Raw genomic sequence first — 23,298 nt, 5'->3', positions numbered from 1 at the left:
GCAGTGCTGACTAATTAGGCTACCTTTTGTTTAAACATAATATTTATTAAAATAAGATAGAATTTTAATTATTTTGGAGCAGTTATTTTGGAAGATAAACTATATTATAATAGATAAGTGATGGCAACTAAATTTTCTATTTGCAAATATAGTATTGTAGATAGTCTCAAACTCATTTGAATTTAGATGATTTTTCAAAACAGACATGTATGTGTACAAAGAATAAATATATTAAACAAAGTCAAAAGCTAGCTGCCGATTTCAGAATTTATGATAGAAGATATCTTTGATGTAATCATATTAGAGTTTGAAAAGTTGACGTCTCATTTAACTATCATGTTTCTTCACGTTGGCATGCATTGGATAGCAAACCAACTCTCTATTTTCTTTTTGATAACAACAAAAAGGCCTAGTACAAATCAAGTAAAAATCTTTTGGTTAGGATAAGACCTATCTTCTACTCTAGTCTACACCTATAAATAGTAGGCTAGAATCCCACATTTTACCACACTAAAAATTCACACGTGAAATAGAGAAAGAGAAAGATAAAAGAGAGAGAGAGAGAGAAAGGAGAGAAAAAGGAAGACAGAAAGCAGCATTAGAAATAAAATTTCATACATCGAGTATTTTAATCACATACTTTCAAAGCGGAGGAACAATTTTCAACATACTGTCGATTCAACGAGGTAAGATACATTTATGTGCAAAGTGTTTACGTTTCCTTATGCTCTTATGTGCGATTAAATATGCATGGAATGCTAGTGGACCTTCGGATTCTAGAGAAAGAGATATGAAATTCTACATGGAAATTAAGAGGACCTAAGATGGGTGTGTCGCTTGGTCACCGATATACTCCATAAGAAAAGAGCGGTATGAAATGTAGATTTTATTTGTTATGTAATTGTATATGGAAATTTGCACGTATTTTACTGGGTATTTTTAATACTCACTCTTACATTAATTTTACAGATTAGTTCGGGTCGATTGGAACAGTGGAGAATTGATGATGCGGACTGCCAAGTGGATAAAGAATAGAGAAAAAGAAATAAGTTTGCCATTTTAAATTTAGCAATTTGTTTATTTTAATTTAGAACGCATTATTTGAATTACTTAGGAGTTTATGTTTATGGTTAGATACGCTTTCAATAATTTTAATTAAAACGTTACAATTATTTGTTTATTGAAGAATTTTATATAGTTCCTCATTTTTAAATTAAAGAAAAATGAGTTTTCATAACGTTTACTGCCAAGTGGATAAAGAATAGAGAAAAAGAAATAAGTTTGCCATTTTAAATTTAGCAATTTGTTTATTTTAATTTAGAACGAATTATTTGAATTACTTAGGAGTTTATGGTTAGATACGCTTTCAATAATTTTAATTAAAACGTTACAATTATTTGTTTTTTGAAGAATTTTATATAGTTCCTCATTTTTAAATTAAAGAAAAATGAGTTTTCGTAACGTTTCGGTGTTTAATGTAAAGAAAAGAAAAAATTGGGGCGTTAAATTGTCGGTGTTCGTTGAGGTGTAAAAATATGTGCCATTGATTGTTTTTTTTCAATGATTAATAAAATTTTAAGTAATGCTACAGGTACAAAGAAATCTTCACAGAAATTTCAACGAAGCTATAAGTACAGGCAAAATTTAACAAAACTTATACTAACGCTGGAGTGACAAAATATAGGTGGACTATTTTTTTTTTTTCATCTGCCAATGATGTCGTGCTATGTATTATCTGTAAGATTTTTCTGTCAAAAAATTTTGTATTTGTAGCATATCTCCAGAAATTTTATAAGATTTCTCATGGCACAAATTCATTGACGGATAAGAAAAACAAAAAACTACCTGCAAAGCCACAGCTGGATTTGTTGAAATTATGTGAAAGAATCTTTCTAATTAAATAATTTTCCTAAAATTTTCCACTTAATGTGGGGTCCACTAAAAATGAAAAAATGCGTACAAAATGGTTTGCAATGTGCTGCACGTAATAAAAGCGTGAATGCAGTGGTAGTGGAATGAACGCTGCCACGTGCGCATTAATGTACGGTATGTAAGTAATATATGTATGCATTTTAAGGAACGAGGCAATAAGAATAATGTGTATAAAATAATTTTATTGAAAGAATGTGAATTTAATAATGACTTTTAAAAAAATAAATTTTAAACAATTTGTATCAAACATGGGCTAAGAAACATTTTTTTATATCTCAAAGACAACACTGGAGAAAAATTAAGAGTCTGTTTGGGAGTGATTTTGAGAATTGATTTTTTGATCGTTGGAAAAAAAGTGGAATCCACTTGTAAGAGAAGAAGTCAAAATGACAGCTGAAATAGTGAAATAACGATCAAAAAATTAATTTTTTAAATAAAAAAAATCAAGTCCAAACAGGCCCTAAATGAGTTCAAATACTTTTTCAGAGAAATACAGAAAGAATTTATCGTCAAACAATATGATTTACGAGAATACGGTCTTTCAAGGCACTCTCAAAGTCTGGACCGTTAAATTTATCATTTTTATTATTATAAGTGTTTGACAATGACATCACTATGAAAGTATCATACTCCTATCTCAAATTAATTATTTGTTTCCTTGCGCCAAATTTTATTTGCTAGTAAAATAATAATTATTTCATTTCGTTTAAAAAATTTAAAACTCTGAGAATCTCCAATTGTAGTGTAAAATTATATGTAAATTATTACGTCTAAAATCACTTTTGCATCCTCATTTACATTTCGATAGATTTAAATTCAAAAATTGTTCCAATACGAATATTTAAATTCACTTTTTATCTTTCATAGATGTAAAAAAAAAAAAAAATGTAAATTTGCATTTTTTTTCCACATTTTTCGTCGAAAAATGCAATTTACATTTCTTTCCCATCTATAAATTGAAATTTTTTCTAACAATTTGGAGATCTAAATTACAATTTTATTTTATTTTATACCACGACTTGAGATGCTTTGATATGTTGAAATCTTCTAACTCAGGATTTGACTCTTAATTACAACTCCACCTTTTTGAATGCAGAGTTCTATTCGACCGTTGACTTCGTTTCTTCCGATTTACATTTATATAGCGAAAGTAAAATAGAAAACGAAACATAAGCAGTCAGAAAAGAACATAAAGGTTATGGAAACAACGTAGGAATTTCTAAGTAAAAAACGTTGATGTTATTACATCCCAATGTGTCCAATAAGAAAGAGAACACTACCCCAATTTCTAACATAGCATTTTTTAATTACTATTATATGGAGCTCTTTTCTCTTTCAAGTCTCTCTCCACCTTCTTCCCTGCTGGAAAAAAGGACAGATTCTTCAACCAAATTATATTAGCTAAGCTCTTTTATGATTATCATTGAAAATTTAGCTCAACACAATTTTGATATTATATTTTAATGGGGAATTGCTTTGGATCTCAACCTTCAACTGACCCTAATCTCTCTAGCTCCACTAGAGCTTCCACTTCTACACCGGGTAGGGGGTACTTTTTGATACTTCGCGTTGTGTTTCTACCGGAATATATGATGTTTCCTTTTATGGGTTTTGGAGAATTCAAGTGTATCTTGAGGGTTTCTTTTGATTGTTTGGTCACTTTGCATTTATATAAGAATATATGCTGTTTCCTTTTGTGGGTCTTTGGGAATTCATGAATATCTTGATTTTTACTTTAGAAAAGGGAAGAAACTTTATTACTAGCCTTGAGGGTTTTATTTCTTTGTTTGTCTCACTACTTTTTAGACTTTAAATGAATGAATTGCCATATTTGGGAAAAAAATAAGGGAAGTATTTATCTTGTTATATTCTTGATTGAGCAGAAAGAGCAAAATTCTCTGATTTAATATGGTTGTTCTATCCATATTTTAGTGACGTCGCGTAATTACAGCAATGGTGGAGGTCCTTCTGCAACGAGCAGCAGTGCGGGGCTTGGGCGGTTTTCTGCTGCAGCAAGTGATGATACGTGTGCGTCTGGAGAAATATTGCCGACATCAAATTTGAAGATTTTTACTTTTGTTGATATGAAGATTGCCACAAAGAACTTCAAGTCTGATATGGTTTTGGGGGTTGGAGGCTTTGGAACTGTATTTAAAGGTTGGGTAGATTCAAAGACATTTTCACCGGCTAAAGTTGGTACTGGAATGATGGTTGCTATTAAGAAATTGAACCCTGAAAGCACACAAGGGTTTGAAGAATGGCAGGTAAAATTACTGAAAATGCTTGGTTTGAATTATTTTAAGTAATTTAATGGCTTAATCAAAATTTTCCATGTTGGGACTTTGTAAGGACCAGGCCAAAATGTTAATTTTGCATCTAGTTTGAAGCATTTATAATGATGACAACAGTAAGGAAGTTTGTTTAATTATAAAAATATGTGGGAATTAGATTAGTGAAGGACTATATCGATAGCTATATTTGTTGAACCTAGATGTATGTATTAATTTTACTACCACGAAAATCCCAAACATCATATTATTGCAATTAGTGAAGCAATATGATGAACTTAAGGAATTATGGTTCACCGATTCAGTAACAAGAACAAAATGTAAACCGTTTGTGGCCCACATGGTCAATGTAAAATAAAATACATTTTAAGTTTAAATTGTGGATTAATTAATTGTCAAGAAAACTTCCTATTTGGTTACTGGAGGGAAGTTGTTGCAGGAAAAATATTACCCGCTTTCATGATGGATGGAAGTTGTTTGGTGGTTGCCTATATATATATATATGTCAAAGGGTCTCTAGCCTGTACAAAATCCTTGCAGAATTTTCTCTCTAAAAAATTGAAAGTCTTATGTTTATTTCTATCAAGTTGAAGGGTTATAAAGTGGGTATTGGCTGCAAGACCTTTAGTGCTTTAAAGACTCTTTTCTATTGCAAATTATCAATTAAATCTTGAATAACATGGCTGGAGGTATGTCTTAAGTTTCTTACACAAAAATGATTTAACTTATTTGTTAATATATGGCCAACTCCCTAACTGAATATTTACAATTACAATAGGATTTTTATTTGATGAATTGATAATGAAATGAGTTTGTTACTGAAAGAGAAATGACACCTCAAAACAAAGCACATCCCTAAGCAAATACATGTATGAGAGTCAACGTTAGATATCGCTTTATCTGATAAGGGGGTGGCAACTTTCATTGTAACAAGCTTTTTGCCCATGGTTTGTATAGAGATATGCATATCGACTGACCAAGAATATCCATTTTAAAAGAAACAAGTTAATGAAGTAATTTTTTTTGTTGACTACTTGGCTGCTGCTACTCCTAAATCTCTGCATGTCTAATCGACTATTTTCTAGTAATAATGTGGAAATTACTATATAAAAATCTTCTCCACAATGATTCTTTTACTTCAGAACGATAAAGATTTGAATTCTCAAATTGTTTGATGATGGATCAGTATCATTGTAACTTAAGGCTTTTATATCATTCTTGTTATATCACAGAACACAAGATTTGTCTCTTTATATGATTGAATTTCATTTGGAGCAAGTTTTAAGCTGTGGCTGTGTGTATCTGTGCTTGGGAACATCGTTGACGGAAGTTCTCTTCATGTTTATTGTCACTGTCTCTGAATCATATTTCTACTTTCCATTTTGAAAGTCTTAATCGAGTGACTGTCTGATGATCTTTCTTTCTTATATCATATGCCTTTAATTAATACTTATAATGTTTTCACTTAATTTGGAAATGCAGTCGGAAGTCAATTTTTTAGGAAGGCTTTCACATCCCAACTTGGTCAAGCTCCTTGGATACTGTTGGGAAGATAAAGAGCTTTTACTTGTATACGAGTTTATGCAGAGGGGAAGCCTGGAAAACCATCTTTTTAGAAGTAAGAACTTGAGTCTGAAAATGAGAGTAGCAAGGAGTGGGAAGAAAGATATTCTTATGTTTATTTTTGGTTCGGTTTTTTATGCAGGAAGTGTTGCAATTGAACCCTTATCATGGGACATACGACTTAAAATAGCTATGGGAGCTGCTCGGGGCCTAGCTTTTTTGCACACTTCAGATAAGCAAGTCATATACAGAGACTTTAAGGCCTCCAACATCCTGCTTGATGCGGTATGATTTCATTGAATAGTTGGTTACTAGCTGAAGTTTTTCTTGAGTCCTTAGTATTAGTTATAACCTGGATGAATAGTTCAGTTGTTTAAGTTGGCAACTTAGTTAGTCAGGACAGTTCTACGTCCCAAAATAATTTCGACGCTTATACTATGACTCTATAGGTTGTTGTCCTCATATTCATTGGCTAAAGAGAACTTAGGAGAATTCAAATTTTAGCTTCATTGATTGAAAACTTGACCAAAGAAATTGAAGGACCAGATTATAAATCTTACACTGGTTGCGGGCTATGGTGCCAGTTGTAAGATTCCCTTTTACTCAAATCTTTTCTTTTTTGTCCTTACCAGTGCTATTCAGGTACTGAGCAAAAACCTAAAACTAGAGATTAAAGTTTTTAAAGTCAGTGTTCCTAAGAAGCAGATCTTGCATCTTCAAGTATATGGTATCGAGGTATAAGGAATTTAGAGTTGTGGATGGATATTATAAGTTCCACCCTTGAGGGGGACGGAGGGGGGGATTCGGGATATCCATATGCAGCTCACAGATTACTGAATGATTTGCATTTAATGGAGATTATATGAAATAATGATTCTAATTATTATCAAACGTTTATACCTCGAATTGAAGGGATTCGTGCAAACTTTTATGTTTTAACATCTTGTCCATAAATGCCAAGGTGACGTGCCAACTAGATCTTAGTATTTATTATTCTGTCCAGTTGTTTCAAGAATGTAACTTTGTGCTGGTTGAAGTAAATTAGTGAACCTTAAAAAAATGTTTTTGCTTATAATTTAGCTCTCTAATGGTGTTTTCTTGTATTGCAGAATTATAATGCAAAAATATCAGACTTTGGCCTGGCAAAATTAGGGCCCTCAGAGGGGAATTCACACGTAACAACCCGAGTTATGGGAACATATGGTTATGCGGCTCCTGAATATGTTGCAACAGGTGAGTTTCTATTTGATTGTATGATATACCTTTCTTAGCATCTTGAACTACTTCCGTTTCCTGTTAGATCTGATCAGTAATGGATAAGATTTGGCATTTTAAAATTGAATTTGATATGCTTAAAAATCCAGCTTTGAACTTAAGCCTATGCCAATGGACACATGACATCCATGCACTGAGAATTTCTATTTTTGAGCTACGGAAATATGATATTTCAAATATGAGTGGTATATCTGATATTCTTAATGCTTTAAATATTTTTTCTAACTTGGAATTGAATTTAAAGTTTTGTTTCCTTTTCATGGGATTTCTTTTCCATATCATTTTGGAACAAAGGAGTTCTCCCCGGGCCGCTGAGAAACTCCACTAGAAAAAAAAGGCTTAGTTGATGGTCTAAGAAGAAACTGGAATTTTCTCGGATGCTCCATTATGGAAGGGCAATAAGTTTCTGTTGTACGATGCAATGTTTTTGACACGTATTAGAGGAATGGAACTATTAGTTTGGCATTTGACCAGTACAAAAATAAATAGCCAGATAATTTGAGGATCCCTGGCAGTGTTATCTGAAAAAATAAAAGGAAAATAAAGCAAATTGTCTGAAAGGGTCCCTCTAGAGCATAATAAACGTTGTGTAGTTGCCACAGAACATCTAGAATTATGGTTGGACTTCTCCTGCGAAAAGGCTTCTGGCCTTCATGTCTTCTGTAGTTTCAATATCTGTCTGATAATTGGACTGCAATTTTTACTTTCTTAAGCTTGAAGATGCTAATATGAGAGATGCAAACATGCTGTACTGAAGGGTTTTTAGTCAGGATTACACCTAATACTAGTGTTGTACCACGTTTGATCCATCACTCAGTTTCACTAGACCTTTCGGTACATGAAGTGTTGAATCCAATTGAGTGATGGAAAAAAGTAGTATCGTTTTCTTCAATTCACTCCAACACTACCTAGAGCTGGCCCATTTACACCTCTACCAATAACTATATGGAAATCATGCTTTCCCCAAATCATTCCCACGTTACAAGCACACCTTTCAAGCTGGTCTCTGCTTGGCCTATGTTTATGACATTCTTGTATACAATTGTTCTAGAATTTACATACCAGGTTTCCATATTCAGACTAATTGAACAGATATTAACCCTGATAAACATTGTCAGTGCTTTATGGTGGATTCCATTTGGTCTGGGCAAATTGTGCAGTCATGGAACCACCACATCCCAATTCCCAAGAAGGAAAAAGAAAAAGAACGATGGAAACCCACCGATCAAATTGCTATATGGAAAAAGAAAGAAAGGATGAAATTGGTGAATAAAGAAAACTAGTTCAACATGTCGAAAGTTGAGCTCACAATGTGTTGAACTTTTCCTTCACGCTCTATTCCCCATGTTAAACATGTTGCGTATTTTTGAAAACAGGTCATCTCTATGTAAAGAGTGATGTGTATGGATTTGGTGTGGTGCTGCTTGAGATGTTGACAGGCTTACGTGCACTTGATAACAGACGATCTAGTGGTCAGAAGAATTTGGTTGATTATGCTAAACCCTTTCTCCATCAGAAAAGGAAGCTAATGAGCATTATGGATGCACGGATGGAAGGTCAATATTCTTCAAAGGCGGCATTACAGGCAGCTCAACTCTCTTTAAGATGCCTTGAATCAGAACCCAGGAAGCGGCCTTCAATGAAAGAAGTCGGAGAGACGTTGGAGCAAATTGCAGCTATTAAAAAGCCAAAAGAATCCAAAAGTAAGTNGAAGCGGCCTTCAATGAAAGAAGTCGGAGAGACGTTGGAGCAAATTGCAGCTATTAAAAAGCCAAAAGAATCCAAAAGTAAGTCCATGCATTCTTCATCTCATCGACATCACCATCACCATGGAGATAGAGTAGGATCCGGAAGATAAGACCAGCGGCGCCAAACTAATATGTTTGATGTCACAATTTGTAAGTTCCCACGTCATAATTTGTTTAACTTCAATTTTATTAAAATTATTTAGTTTTGAGAAAAGCCAGTTCCTTTGTTACGAAAATTTACATGAAGTGAATGTGTTGGTGTTTACAGAATTTGTAATGATTCTAAATTTTTTGTAAACAATAGAATTGTTTTGAATTCACAGTTTTTTCGGTTTTGCAGTTACATTTTCTATGAGCCCTACATGAGAATTTGTATAAAACGATTATTTTTATGCATAACATAATTATATAAAATAATTTGTATAAATACAAGGAAGGATATTTAGGCTTCAACTCCTACTTCCAACTTGGTAGCTCATAATCCCCAGCGGCTTGTAGAGATTTAGGATGAATATTTTTGCCCCTATAGGATATGACATTTTTTGGAGTTTGGAACCTTTTGTATTATTTAATGTTAAAGTAATTTAATGAAAAATTTATGCAATTGAATTTGCATGAAAGTAATTTAATGAAGGTCGTTTTTTCAAAAGAGGGACGCAAATAGAGAATATAAAAGTTTTTATTATTCCGCTAAGCAAATGATAGATATCTCAATGAATGTATCTAGTTTAAAAAATTACGAGATACCTTCATATGTAAAATTTTGATTAAAATCTTGGGTAAATTCCATTGGGGATCCTCATTCTTTTTCTTTTCTAAGTGTGCAACCAAATTTCAAGAAAATGTTTCATATTTGAAGGTTAGAAGGAGAAGGCTCGAAAAAATAAAAATAAAAATAAAAAAAATTAAGCCAACAAATATTAAGCCCCTATTTGACAATTTAAGGGAATGATTATTAAAACTAAAAAAATTAAGCTACAAATTTTATAGCCTTTTTAAATTAAGCCCCTATTTGAAAATCATTTTCTAATTTATTTTTATTTTTACTTTTATTATTATTATTATTATTTTTTTACACACTCATTTTCATTTACACATTTATACAATAAAATATTTTGCACTTGAATCCAAAATTTTTCTTTTTTTTGGTCCAAACATTATTTAAAAATTCACTATTCGGAACTTTATATTATTTGACAAAAATATCCATCAAATAGGGCCTAATATAGGTCTAATTCGTGGTGTGTAACGTCTTGAAATCTATACTCCAAAGGTTTCTCAAATGATCCATTTATCCATTAAAAAAGTTGATTGACTCATATTGTAATATGAAATTTAAAGAATTGTGCGGGAAAAAATAAGCTATTTTATTGTCTCATAAAATGTCAACTAATCCAATCCACTACTGAAATATAAATCAAGTATTTATTTAACTTTATATTATTTGACAAAAATATCCATCAAATAGGGCCTAATATAGGTCTAATTCGTGGTGTGTCACGTCTTGAAATCTATACTCCAAAGGTTTCTCAAATGATCCATTTATCCTTAAAAAAAGTTGATTGACTCGTATTGTAATATGAAATTTAAAGAATTGTGCGGGAAAAAATAAGCTATTTTATTGTCTCATAAAATGTCAACTAATCCAATCCACTACTGAAATATAAATCAAGTATTTATTTTCCATATCGATTTGAAATTAAAAATTCTGATTTCCAAATAATTTTTTTAATTAAATACTGAATACTAAAAGAAAAATAAAATTCTTGATCTAGCGATATGAATTATGTAAGAAGTCTCAACCTCCAACTCCAATCAATAAAGCATCTGTAAAATAATTTAGAATATGGAATGAGTATATGAATACAATTGGTACAGATTTCAAGCCAAATTTTCATAATTTTATATAAAAGCAAGTAAATTACGCGCATAACATTATTTCTAGTGGCATAGAAATTGGATTGTTTCATTCTCAATTAGGTCATAGTACCCTTTCACAATCTCCACTTAGTGTATTATTCACATTATTTTTCTTCCTAGTAATTTGGATCACATAACAACGTCTAAAAATTAGAAAAATGAAAACACTTGAGCTGCTTAGGATTGAAAATTCTTGCGAACGGATTTTGAACACCACGTAAAAAACTGTTATTCTTTTTTCTTTCATTTCTTTTCTTTTTCTCTCACTATTAATCTTCTTTCTCCCTCCCTCCCTCCCTCCCTTTCCCACGAATTGGCGTGTGAATTAGGATAATTATCCACTTAGAATTCTGAAAGGACTCTTAGTCAAATTTTAAATTGGACTTATCGCAAACAATCAGATGATGCATAGAATAGAAATTCAGGAAAAGAGCTAACTACATAAGCATAAGATTCCAGTATGAATATGTGCAAAATTTCAATTTTTATCGAAACTCTTTAAATCAAACAATCCAATAATTAATTTAATATACATCCAAAAATAATTATTAAATTTTAATTCCGTATAAAACTCGTATTTCCAATTATTAGGAACATTAGCACAAGGTCACATAGTAAATAATAAAATTGCAAAATTAACAAAAAATATTTCAAAACTTAAAAAATATTTCAAAACTTTATTTATGCCCCAATATTAATCCCAATTATAATGTTCCATGGCTTGCATGAAGTCTTCTATCAAGTTTCTTTAAATTAGAAGTGCTAAAGTCTGCAATAAGTCTTTTTTCTCAGTGGAAGTCCTAAAAAGCACACTGTAATTTGTTTTCTTTTATTTCAAATTCTGCAATTATATCATTTTTAGTTGAAGTTTATGTTGGGTAAATTGCCTTAAAAGTCAAGATGAGGACTTCCATTGCAAATAATAAAATGTACCTATTGTATAGAAGACTTCTAATTAAAGTTGAAAGCAAAATCCTTGCAGAATTTGATCTTCAATTTACAATTGATTTTGAAGTTTTGCACATGAAGGAATCCTTATTGAGTTAAAGAAGTCTTGTTTGAGTTTAAAATGAACTCTTTTACTTGGTTATTGATCCTATAAATAGCAGATGTATTTTATTATTTTGGGTGTAGCCAGAGAGTTGATTCGAGAGGAAAATATTGTAAGCCTAGTATCTCGAGACTTTTCGTACATTGGGTAGAAAAGTAGGTATAGTAAAGTTCGAGTTTATATTTCTTTGTAATACTTGGGGATTGAGTTGGTGAGTGAAATTCTATATGATTGTAATAATTTTTCATATAATGAAAAGTTTTGACGGTCCATTTGATTTTTGCGTTATATTTTTAATTTTTTTGTTTGCTAATATTCTCTTAAGCAACAAGAATCCTGTGGGTAAATAAAAATGAAGAGAATTGGTGTAAAAATTTCCAACAAATGGTATCAGAGCCTCAGGTGGTTCGGAGCATTGGAGTAACAGAAAAATATGTCGTCGTTGAAATATGACGGGAGAATCAATTTTGGCTCGTGGCAAATACAAGTTAGGGATTTATTGATTCAAGTTGGACTATACAAGGCTTTAAAAGGAAAACCAACTAAGAGTTCTAGCAAGGAAGCTGAATCCAGTATGAACGATGAGGATTGGGAAAAATTGAATTTGAAGGCTGCAAGCATGATACGTCTCTATCTGAATAAAAATGTTCTTGCAAGTATTCATGAAATATCTGCTGCAAAAGAACTATGGGAGACGTTAGAAGAACTATATCAAACGAAGAGCCTCTCAAATCGATTGTACCTGAAGAAGCAATTTCTTTCATTGCGCATGGAGGCAGGTAAGAAAATCTCAGACCATCTAAGTGTTCTCAACAAGATTGTTTCAAAACTGGAGGTATTGGAGTGAAGATAGATGATGAGGATAAGGCACTATGACTCATCTGGTCTCCTCCGTCTACCTATGAACATACAAGCCAATCTTGATGTATGGGAAGAAAACTGTGAGTTTCGTAAAAGTGACAAGCCTTGTCGGAACTACGGTCAGACTGGCCGCGTGAAAAGAAATTGTCCAAAAGGTGGAGCAGAGTTGGCTAATTGAGTAGGGTCGGACAATGCGTCTCTCTTGGCAGAGGAGGATGCGAATATGGTGTTGTAAAGTAAGATGGGAACATCCTCACAGCATGTTGCCATTTGCCATAATAAAGGATATGTTCTTACTAGTATGGGTTAACATATCTACACATAGCATTGACTAACATTTGATGCAAAATATGTACGTATGTTGTGGTGTTGTGATGTTATGGCTGATGAGCTCTCTAAAAAAGTCAGTAGTAGAGTTGCACCATAACTATCAACAGGGTTGTTTCGACATGTAGCCAATGAAATGCTCAGAGTTCGCGGATAATTTTGAGTGGTTATACTCATATGATGGAGTATGGGACCGTTAAAGTGTGTCAAAGACTTACCTGTTTTTTCCAAATATTGTGATTAAAAGTTATAGAAGAAATGACGACATTTTGACTTGTTTTCGACAAAGTAGAGATTGTTGAGTAATTGTCTCAAAAGTCAAAAGGGGGACTTTTATTGCAAATAATAAAATGTGGTTATTGTATAGAAGACTTCTAATTACAGTTAAGAGTAGAATCCGTAGAATTTGGTCTCCAGTTTACAATCGATTTTGGAGTATTGTACATGAAGGAATCCTTGTTGAGTTAAAGGAGTCTTGTTTTAGTTTAAATTAAACTCTTCTACTTGATTATTGATCCTATAAATAGTGGATGTATTTCATTATTTTGGGTGAGACCAAAGTGTTGTTCTGAGAGGAAAATATTGTGAAGCCTAACATCTTGAGACTTTTCGTACATTGGGTAGAAAAGTATGTGTAGTAAAGTTCAAGTTTATATTTTTTTTTGTAATACTTGGGAATTGGATTGGTATGTGAAATTCTATATGATTGTAACAATTTTTATATAGTGAAAAGTTTTGACGGTCCGATTAATTTGTGCATCATATTTTTTATTTGCCTTGTTTGCTAATATTCTCTTGAACAATAAGAAAAATCTTGTGGGTAAATTGAAATAAAGGGAATTTTTGGGAATTGTTGTAAAAATTCCCAACAGTTTCAATAATTCAACTGAGATTCTTTTGCTTGATCTTTCCTGTATTTTTTTATTAAAAGAGATATCTAATAATTAGGGGTACTTTTAAAAATCACCTAGTCAAAAGAACAATTTTCCACATTGACCAAATTTTTTTTGCCATTCACCAAAAGAACCTTTTGAAGAGTAAATGTCATTTTTGCCCTTATTATGTATTGTAATTACAAAAACATATCATTTGCTCATAAGACAATAATACCCTTTTTAAAAAATTAATAAATCCAAACAATCCCATTTAAATTTCAAAACGAAATCACTTTTCTTATCAGATTCTCCAACGCAGTGAAAAAGAAATTTCATCTTCCATTTGCTTGAACATTGAAATCTCAAAAAATTATCAAAGGCTCAACAAAAAAATATTACTCACAGTTGGCACTTGAAATTGGTAAGTATAAATGCGTATGTTTAATTTCATTTTAGTTAAATTAGTGCATTATTTGAATATTTAAATCTTATTTCAATGTATGATTTTAGAAAAATAAAATATTACAGTCTTAAACGGATGTATAATTTTTTTTAGCAAAAACGAGGAAAAAAATTCATCAGTTCAGATGCAAAATGTAGAAGACAACCGGCCAAAAGATCGGGCCGACCGTTAACATCCGGGCCACCTATAGCATCCGGGCTAACAGCCGCCCGAACAGTCTAGGCCGGACCTTTTTTTTCTTTCTTCTTGTGTCATATTTTTTCGTGTAATTACAATTTTTTTGATAAATGATGTTTCCTAATGCAGATATGGGATCAACTGCTGTCCCGATTTGTTACTTTGGTGGATTTGAAAATAATGAAAATGATCGATGGGTGTGGAAATGGACGAGTGAAAGACATGGTTGTACTGCAATTGTAATAACATCAAGTACATCATATGCAGAAATGTACAATGAGATACAGAACTTGCTGAAAGTCGATCTCTCTGACTACGCCATGGAATTGGGATTTCTAATGGGCAAGCATACATCCATTTCAATTCCACCTATAATGGTTACTTCTGAAGCTGAAATGAAGGTTTTAATTGAAATGAACCAGAAACATGCGATTCCTATTTGCGTAACTTTGATGAAGAAGAATATCCCTGAGAGTGAACACGAAGATTTCGATGGAGGAAATCGTAATGTGAATGAGTTTTGGAACACAGTGGAAATAGTGCGTGATGATGTTGTAGCTGCTTCAGAGACAGTTGCTCCTCACTATGATCTCACTGTTACACACAGAATTTGCTCTATAGTTCAAGACAACGAAATAGATAATGACTTTACAAATGAGAATTTGATTGCTTTATCCCGTTTGTGACATGAGTCGAGTGGGAGTTTACAGGCTAGACCGAGTGCACGGTCCTCTAATTGTTCGCGTAAATCCCCGATGATGAAAATTTGTATGTCAAGCAACTGTTTGACACGAAGAAAAATTTGCAAGAAGCTGTTCACTGGATTGCTTTGAAACACAATTTTGAGTGTAAAGTGAAGAAACCAAACAAGTCGACTTACACAGTTGTCTGCGTTGACGACAGTTGCCTTTGGCGTTCGCGAGCAACAAAAATGGACACGAATGAATTCTTTGTGGTTCGTAAGTATGCAAGGAAACATACTTGCGAAGTGGGTATTCGTCGAAATGATCGCAGGCAAGCCCGATCATGGTTAATTGGTTGAGAAGTAATGCACAAGTTTCAGGACACACGAACAATCTACAGACATTCGGACATTATTAATGACGTTCGTCAAGAATACGGGGTGGTCACAAGCTATCAGAAGGCTTGGAAGGCCAAAGAATACGCTTTGGAGGACTTGATGGGTTTGACCAAAGAGAGTTATGCTAAATTAGCCAGGTATTTCTTTGTTTAGATATTTATTTAATAGTTATCTAACTAATTCAATCATTAATTTCAATTATTTATTTAATTATTTAATTCAATTGTTAATTTTTCAGTTTTTTAATATTGTTTATTTAATTATTTAAATTATGATTATTGTTTATTTAATTGGTTAGGTTTTGCTATAACATGGGAAGAATTAATGCTGGATAGGCATTTTTTATTGAGAAGGATGACGAGAATCGCTTCAAGTATTTCTTTATGACCCTTGGACAATGCGTTCGAGGATTTCGAAACGCAATGCGATCCTTAATCCTAGTCAACGGTACAACCCTCAAGGCGAGATACGGGGGCAAGTTGATTATTGCAGCATGTCAAGATGCGAACATCCAAATTTACCCTCTTGCATTCGGCATAGTTGACGGAGAAAATGATTTGGCAATGCGTTGGTTTTTCACAAAGTTGAGGGAAGTAATTGGGAATGTCGAGAACCTTGCATTCGTAGCCGATTGAGGGTAGTCAATAATTAACAGTATCACCGAAGTCTTCCCTGAGGCACATCATGGTTACTGTATGTACCATATACAGGGAAATCTGAAGACTAAGTATCGAGGAAAAGGTATCATTACGTTGTTTAGGAGAGCTGCAGAGGCTTACAGTTTTCAAGGGTTTGAAAAGTTTATGGTTGATATAGAAAGTAAATCCTATGATGCATGGGAGTATCTGACAGAGATGGGGATCAAACATTGGGCACGATCACATTTTCCAGGACGGTGATACAACATGATGACGTGGAACAATGCGGAGTCCCTCAATGCCTTATTTAAGAAGGATCGAGAGTTACCAATTCTCCCAATGTTTGAGAACATTCGTGACAAGCTGCAATAGTGGTTTCATGATCGTCGTGAGGAATCACAGAGTTGCACAAGTGTGCTAACCCCGGCTCAAGAAGATAAACTCTTCAAGACTTTAGAGGTGGCAAGGAAGGTATATGTAGAACCACTAGATCAGTTTCGCATCTCCACAAGATGTGCACGTAATTTCGAATACATCGTCGACTTGAATGATAACACGTGCACGTGTAGACAGTTTCAGTTGGAGAGTTTTTCGTGTACACATGCAGTGGCGATGACTATGTATAGATGAATTCCACCACACACCTTATGCAGTGCTTATTACACGACTGGTTCTTGGAGAGCAGCATATGCCGAAACCATATTTTCTGTACCGAATGAAACCGAGTGGGAAGTTCCCGATCACATTCTCTCATTGAATAACTTGTTGCCACTAGCAGTCGGCCCACATACTCCTGGACGTACACGTACATCTAGAATACTATCGATCGGAGATTTTTCCCGGCCTCGTAAGTGCGGCAGGTGCGGTGCAACAGGACATACTAGAATATTTTGTACAAGTCAGATCCCTCTGCATGACAACGTAACAGATGTATAATTGAAGTTTTTGTACAAGTTAGATCCTTCTTAATGTTAATTATTAGATTTAGTTTTTTTATTTTAATATTTCATTAATTAGTTTCGCAATATTTGAATTTTTTTTAAAAAAAAACTAAGTCGTTCTCCACAATATACCCAAACATTATAAATACGTCATGAAACATTTAAATAAATACATAAACTAAAAAATAAAAATTAAATATTAAAAAATATATATATTTGACAATTATTTTGTAATTACAAATGAATTAATGAAATATACAATGTTTAAACGTTATAATATATACAATTATTTTAAAGAAACAAGGCTCAATATCTACGGATCACCATTAAATTCAAATAAATCCCAAGCTAATTTATTTTTCCAATTTTGTATCCACGCTTGGTTGATTGCATCAACCTTTTATGCTACACTCAAAAATTCTATGTACTTGATAGCGAATATGCCGCAATCACCCCTACAATTACAAAATATTGTATTAGCACATCACCGTCTAATTAGAACGTAAGTTGTAAATTACAAAAAAATAATAATAAACACTTACGATATTTGCTGTTTCGTCGTGTCCCGCACGGTGACCAGTCTGTCATGCACAGTAATGTTCACTTGTCTAGTCAGCATGAGGACGATCACAGACATCGACTCCAGATTTTGCTCGAGCTGATCTGGTGTCAAGCATGAATGATCGGGGTCATACACATACAAAGTCGAGTCGGCGAATACAGTCTCCACTGCAATGTAGTGATGATTGACACACACCGGAATGTACAGATGTGTACAACCCTCCCATGGCTTTCCCCTGACACTCGGCCACATCCCTACGACCCACTCCATCATGTATATAGGCACCATGTACTCGCTACCGATAGCTTGGAACGTCCGGTACTCAATATCAACGGCACGTATAAACTCAGTGTTCAATATGAGTTAGCTAAGAATGTTGAACGATCTTGGATGTCGTTCAACTCGATCTCGTAGCAAATCCATGACGAAGTCAATGTGCTGCACCAGGAAACACCAATTAAAAAAAGGAGTTATTTAATTTCATAAATTCAAAACTCAAAAATATGTATACGTAATAAATAACAATATTACTACTTCACTTACATTATCGACGAGCCAAGCCCCCAAAGTGGTGATGTTATGAAACCACTTGTAAGCTTTCGAGATCGTCTTATGAGCAATCCTGCAACTGGCTCTGAAAAATAAGAAAAAAATTGTTAAGTAAAAATATAGATGTGTCAGCATCTGCGTAATGTACTAATCCTTAACGAATAATACAATACTTACCCGGGCATAATTGCTCTCCACTTCGTTTCGAAAGCTATCCACTTGGCGTGATCCACTTCTGAATAAATTCGGGTGCGTGCCATCGATGAACCTCCTCTTTTTCGCCTCCGCAGTAAACGGAGAAATGACGTACTGTGATGGTGCCCTCGGCCTCTTGCCGACCACGAGCTCCGGCACGTCAATAGTACGCGATACCCTCCCAATATCTGGCATTCCCTCACCTACCATTGGGACCACCTCTTTCATCCCCTCCGATACAAAAACTACGTTCGACGAGTCTGGTGTCTGAGATGGTACCCTCTCTGCCTCGGATACCCCTCCTCATTCGGCACCTCGGGTACCCCCTCCTCCTCCGTCACCCTCCGGACCTTCACCTCCGACACCCTCACGACCTCTCCCTTCGACACCCTTCCGACCTCCGCCTCCGGCACCCTCCCGACCGTCGCCTCGGGTACCTCCTCTTCCTCCGGCACACTCTCGACCTCCGTCTCTGGTACCCCCTCCTCCTCCTACACCCTCTCGATCTCTTCCTCCGGTACCCTCCCGACCTCCTCCTCCGTCTCTATTGGGGCCCGATCCTCCATCTCCATCTCCATATCTATCGAGTCATCGAGATATGAAGCTAATGCATCATCCGATGCCCACAAAGAGTCAACACACCCCGTCTGACCTCCTCAACCCTGATAACCACTGGCCCCTCCATCACCCCCTCTGTCCTCATAGTCGCCTGCCCCTCCGTCACCCCTCCATCCCGATAGCCACCTGTCTCTCCGTCACACCCTCCGTCCTGATAGCCGCCTGTCCCTCTGCCACCCCCTTTATCCCGATACTCGTTAGTCTCACGCAGGCCTACTATGTCGCCCCGTATCGCTACGACCTCAACATAAAGGTCTCCTAAACCGATCTGTACCATCCCAACATCACGTCGTAAGTCAGGTACTTTTCCTCGTAAGTCAGCTACGTCGCCTCTGATCTCCATCATAAGTCGGAACATATTATCGATGGAAGCACTCTGACTACATGCAGCTGATCCACGTGGGATGTGTTCGGACGACACGATCTGTCAACAACTCACGGATATAAGTCTAATCCTCTTCCTCGATCGATGGTGTCAGCTCAGTGAGGACTTCAAGCTGAAATATTGACATTTCATCGAATTACTGACCACGTATCCAGCTTCGAAAATGACATACAGTAGAAAGCGTAAATATTTAATACGTACCTCAGTTTCACGAGGTGTCTTTCTTCTTGGCATAGAAAGGGACACCGTGCGGTAGTAGTCTGCTCCGCTAGACTACCTTCTGCCTTTTCTCGGTCACATCGGGACGAAAGAAAATTTGATTACAATTTTGTAGAAAGCTTACAATAGAGAATTTGAATACATTGAAAGTAAATTGAACATTGATTGATGAAAACTGAACATTACAACTGACGAAAGCAGAAAATTACAATTGTTGGTGCAAGGGGCGGACACCAGTTAGTTTGAAAGATTTTTGAATGACTAATACCCCCTATAATAGCATTCTGAACAAAAACCTAAGTGACAGGAGTCGACGTGTAAAAGACGAGGAATCATACTAAACGTTTACTAATATCAGAGCTATTTTACAACTGAAATAACTATTACAATGAAAATAAAATTGCAACTCAAACTTGAAGTAATATTTACAATGTGTAGTCGAAATTGGGCAAACTGCGGCTACGATAGTGTCAAGCGGCTAAGTAAAGCTGCGGTCCTTGACATTCTCCCCCATTTGTTTTGGCGACGTCCTCGATGCCATCAATGCATGATATGCTTCAATTAATGGTTTGAAGGCTCTGAGATATTTTTCTCTTTTCCATGTATTCTCCTCGCTGCTGCATCCAATCCATTTGACCAAGTACTTTTAATGATCTTTACTAGAAGCTCGAGTGATTCGATGGTCAAGAATAGCTTCAGCAACTTTCTTTCCAGCTTTCTTCAGTTCAAACACAGGTCCCTTTGGCTCATTTCTAGATGCGTCCTCCTTATCCGCAAAGTATGGCTTCAACACACTAACATGAAAGACCTTGTGGATTTTACACCATGAAGGGAGTTCAACTCTGTATGCAACTCTTCCAATCCTCTTTACGATGGGTAATGGTCCAATGTATTTTGGCATCAATCTTGAGTCCTTCCCTCTTGTTGGTTTGTAAATATTTCTGTTGGGAAGCTTAACCATTACAGGATCTCCAACATTGAATTCAATGAAATGACGCTTTAGATCTGCAGCCTTTTTATACCCTTTTCGAGCTTTCTCAAGATAACTTCGAGCAATTTCAATATTTCGTTTCCACTCTTGAAAAAAGTTCTTTGCTTGAGGAGACTTGGTACTTCGTTTGATTTCCAATGTATGAGGGAGTAGCGGTTGCTGGCCAGTAACAATCTCGAAAGGACTTTTATTGGTAGAAGAGCTCTTTTGGGCATTGAAGCAAATTTGCCCTGCATCCAAAAATTTTATCCAGTTTTTCTGTGAAGTAGAGATAAAGTGTCGAAGATATTCTTCTAACATAGAATTGAAGAGCTCCGTCTGTCCGTCAGATTGTGGGTGAAAACTAGAACTCATGCTCAAAGTTGAACCAAGAAGTTTGAACAACTCAGTCCAAAATATGCCAGTGAAACGAGAATCTCGATCACTGACAATGTCCTTAGGCAGCCCCCAATATTTGACAATATGTTTGAAGAAGAGTTAAGCTATCTCTTCTGCGGATACATACTTAGGCGCTGCAATGAAAGTTGCATATTTTGATAGACGGTCCACCACGATGATGATAGTGCAAAAATCCTCAACTTTTGGCAACACAATAATGTAATCCATCGATACACTTTCGAATGGCCGGGTTGGGACGGAAAGGGGCTCCAGGAAACTCGTCTTTTTCTGATGATCTATCTTATCTTGCTGACAAATAAGACATATTTTTACATAGGTTACAATGTCGCCCTGCATTTGAGGCCAGTAGTATGCACGTTGCAATAGTGCACAAGTGCGTTCCTCTCCGCGATGCCATGCCTAAATCGTGTCATGGCATTCTGTAATTAGTGATCTCTTCAATTCTCCACCCTTAGGAACGTATAGGCGGTCTCTCTTTGTTTTCACTAGTTCTCCATTGAGCCAAAACTGTCGAGTTTTACCTTGTTTGATGAGGTCGACCAAATATTGAGTAGCCGGGTCCTTCTCCATGAGTGCCCGAATTTGGTCTCTATTGTTCGTAGAGACGGCTTTCCCTGAAAGAGTAGCTACGGAGCAAATGGCAGCCAAATGGGGCCGTCGACTGAGAGCATCAGCAACATGATTACTAGATCCGGGATGATACTTTAACATAAAATTGAACTCTGAAAGAAATTTCTGCCAACGAGTCTACTTGCTCGATAGTTTTGGTTGGGACATGAAGTGACTAACTACAGTGTTATCTGTCTTAGCAATAAATGAAGACCCAAGAAAATAGTGACACCAACAATTCCTTTTTATGTGCCGAGTAACGACATTCTGTTTGATTTAACCTCTGGCTCTCATATGCTACCGGACGTCCTTCTTGCATGAGGACTCCACCAAGTGCAAAATCTAAAACATCTGTATGAACTTCAAATGGTTTAGTCATATCCGGTAAGGCTAAAATCGGGTTCGTCCACATGGACTTCTTCAACCTTTCAAAAGTAGTTTGACATTGGGATGACCAATCTCAATCCTTATCCTTCTTTGTCAATTCTGTAAGTGGCAGTGCAATTTCTGAGTAGCCTTTCACAAATCTTCGATAATAATTACATAGCCCAAGAAATGAAAGTACATCATGTACGATTTTTTGTGATTGCCAATCTTGGATAGCTGTAACCTTCTTCGAATCCATACGGATTTTACTTGTTCAATGATGTGACCCAAGAAATTGATAGATGTCTGAGCAAATGAGCATTTAGACGGCTTGGCATAGAGTTCATTCTCCCGTAGCCAACTAAAAACTTGCCTCACATGTTGGATATGTTCCTCCAATATCTCACTGTAGATTACTATGTCATCCAATTACACCATGACAAAATCATCTAAGAACCCGTGAAGTACCTGATTCATCATAGTACAAAATGTTACTGGAGCGTTTGTCAAACCAAAAGGCATCACTTTAAATTCAAATGCTCTATATCTGGTTACCACCGTAGTCTTTGCTTCATCTCCCTCCTTGATCCAAACTTGCCAGTATCCGGACCTAAGATCAATTTTTGTGTAAGACTTTGCCCGACTCAATCGATCGAAGCAATTCGCAACCAGTGGGATAGGATAGCTATTCTTTACAGTAATCTTGTTCAAGGCTTGATAGTCACAGCACATTCTAAGAGAACCATGGGCCTTTTTCTGAAACAATACAGGAGCTCCGTATGGCGACTTCGCAGGCACAATGATTCCACTCTCCAACATTTCTCCTAATTACTTCCTAAGCTCTTCAAGCTCAAGCTGAGACATACGGTATGGTGCCCTGACGGGAGGTTTGGTGCCTGGAATAAGTTCAATCTCATGATCAATCGTCCTTCTTGGTGGTAATTTCTTTGATAATTCGTTCGGTATGATGTCCTCAAATTCCTGAATAAACTTTTTAACAGGTTTTGGAATAGGACCATTCGCCTCTTCGATCTACTCTAATAGAAGAGTACACAAAAAAGAGGGTTCATTTCTCTTAAAACCCTTACTAAATTGCATGGCTGAGATACTCTTCTCGTCCATCCTCCCAACCTATGTAGGGATGACACACGGCTTATTAACCATCATCATTAACGAATTAGAATATGGCAACACCGCTGTCTTAGTATCCCTAAGAAATTTCAATCCCAGAATAAGATTGAAATCATCCATCTGAACTGCAGACA

At 35.5% G+C, this 23,298-nt stretch overlaps 2 protein-coding genes and 1 long non-coding RNA gene across 3 annotated transcripts; 2 read left to right on the top strand and 1 right to left on the bottom strand.

Annotated features, from left to right (window-relative positions):
- Window positions 1-837: 837 nt before the first annotated feature.
- On the top strand, window positions 838-1,050 carry LOC111379292. The gene is made up of 2 exons (XR_002700035.1): window positions 838-870; window positions 970-1,050. It is a non-coding gene; the product is annotated as an uncharacterized LOC111379292 (long non-coding RNA).
- A 2,081-nt stretch (window positions 1,051-3,131) lies between these two features.
- Window positions 3,132-9,149, top strand: LOC111379298 (probable serine/threonine-protein kinase PIX13). Its single transcript, XM_023002658.1, has 7 exons — window positions 3,132-3,474; window positions 3,865-4,196; window positions 5,703-5,838; window positions 5,926-6,068; window positions 6,893-7,016; window positions 8,435-8,767; window positions 8,852-9,149. The coding sequence occupies exons 1-7, from the start codon at window positions 3,396-3,398 to the stop codon at window positions 8,914-8,916; spliced, it is 1,212 nt and encodes a 403-aa protein (XP_022858426.1). The 5' UTR covers window positions 3,132-3,395; the 3' UTR covers window positions 8,917-9,149.
- Window positions 9,150-21,136: 11,987 nt separating this feature from the next.
- Window positions 21,137-22,046, bottom strand: LOC111379294. Its single transcript, XM_023002650.1, has 3 exons — window positions 21,949-22,046; window positions 21,518-21,719; window positions 21,137-21,388 (listed from the first exon to the last, which is right to left on the bottom strand). Exons 1-3 carry the CDS (start codon window positions 22,044-22,046, stop codon window positions 21,137-21,139), a joined length of 552 nt encoding a protein of 183 aa, XP_022858418.1.
- Window positions 22,047-23,298: the final 1,252 nt, after the last annotated feature.

The sequence above is a fragment of the Olea europaea genome, unplaced genomic scaffold (genome assembly GCF_002742605.1).
Source record: "Olea europaea var. sylvestris unplaced genomic scaffold, O_europaea_v1 scaffold1967, whole genome shotgun sequence".
Classification (NCBI taxonomy): Eukaryota; Viridiplantae; Streptophyta; class Magnoliopsida; order Lamiales; family Oleaceae; genus Olea; species Olea europaea.
This window is presented reverse-complemented; position numbering and strand designations above follow the sequence as displayed.

Bases quoted from the DNA above. Each gene is read 5' to 3' on its own strand.
- LOC111379298 (XM_023002658.1), top strand. From the start codon at position 3,396: ATGGGGAATTGCTTTGGATCTCAACCTTCAACTGACCCTAATCTCTCT. The intron at 6,069-6,892 runs GTATGATTTCAT...CTTGTATTGCAG, and splicing joins CCAACATCCTGCTTGATGCG to AATTATAATGCAAAAATATC. The intron at 7,017-8,434 runs GTGAGTTTCTAT...TTTTGAAAACAG, and splicing joins TCCTGAATATGTTGCAACAG to GTCATCTCTATGTAAAGAGT.
- LOC111379294 (XM_023002650.1), bottom strand. From the start codon at position 22,046: ATGACTAAACCATTTGAAGTTCATACAGATGTTTTAGATTTTGCACTT. The intron at 21,720-21,948 runs GTTAAATCAAAC...TGATGCTCTCAG, and splicing joins GTAGCATATGAGAGCCAGAG to TCGACGGCCCCATTTGGCTG. The intron at 21,389-21,517 runs GTTCCTAAGGGT...CCTCAAATGCAG, and splicing joins CAAAGAGAGACCGCCTATAC to GGCGACATTGTAACCTATGT.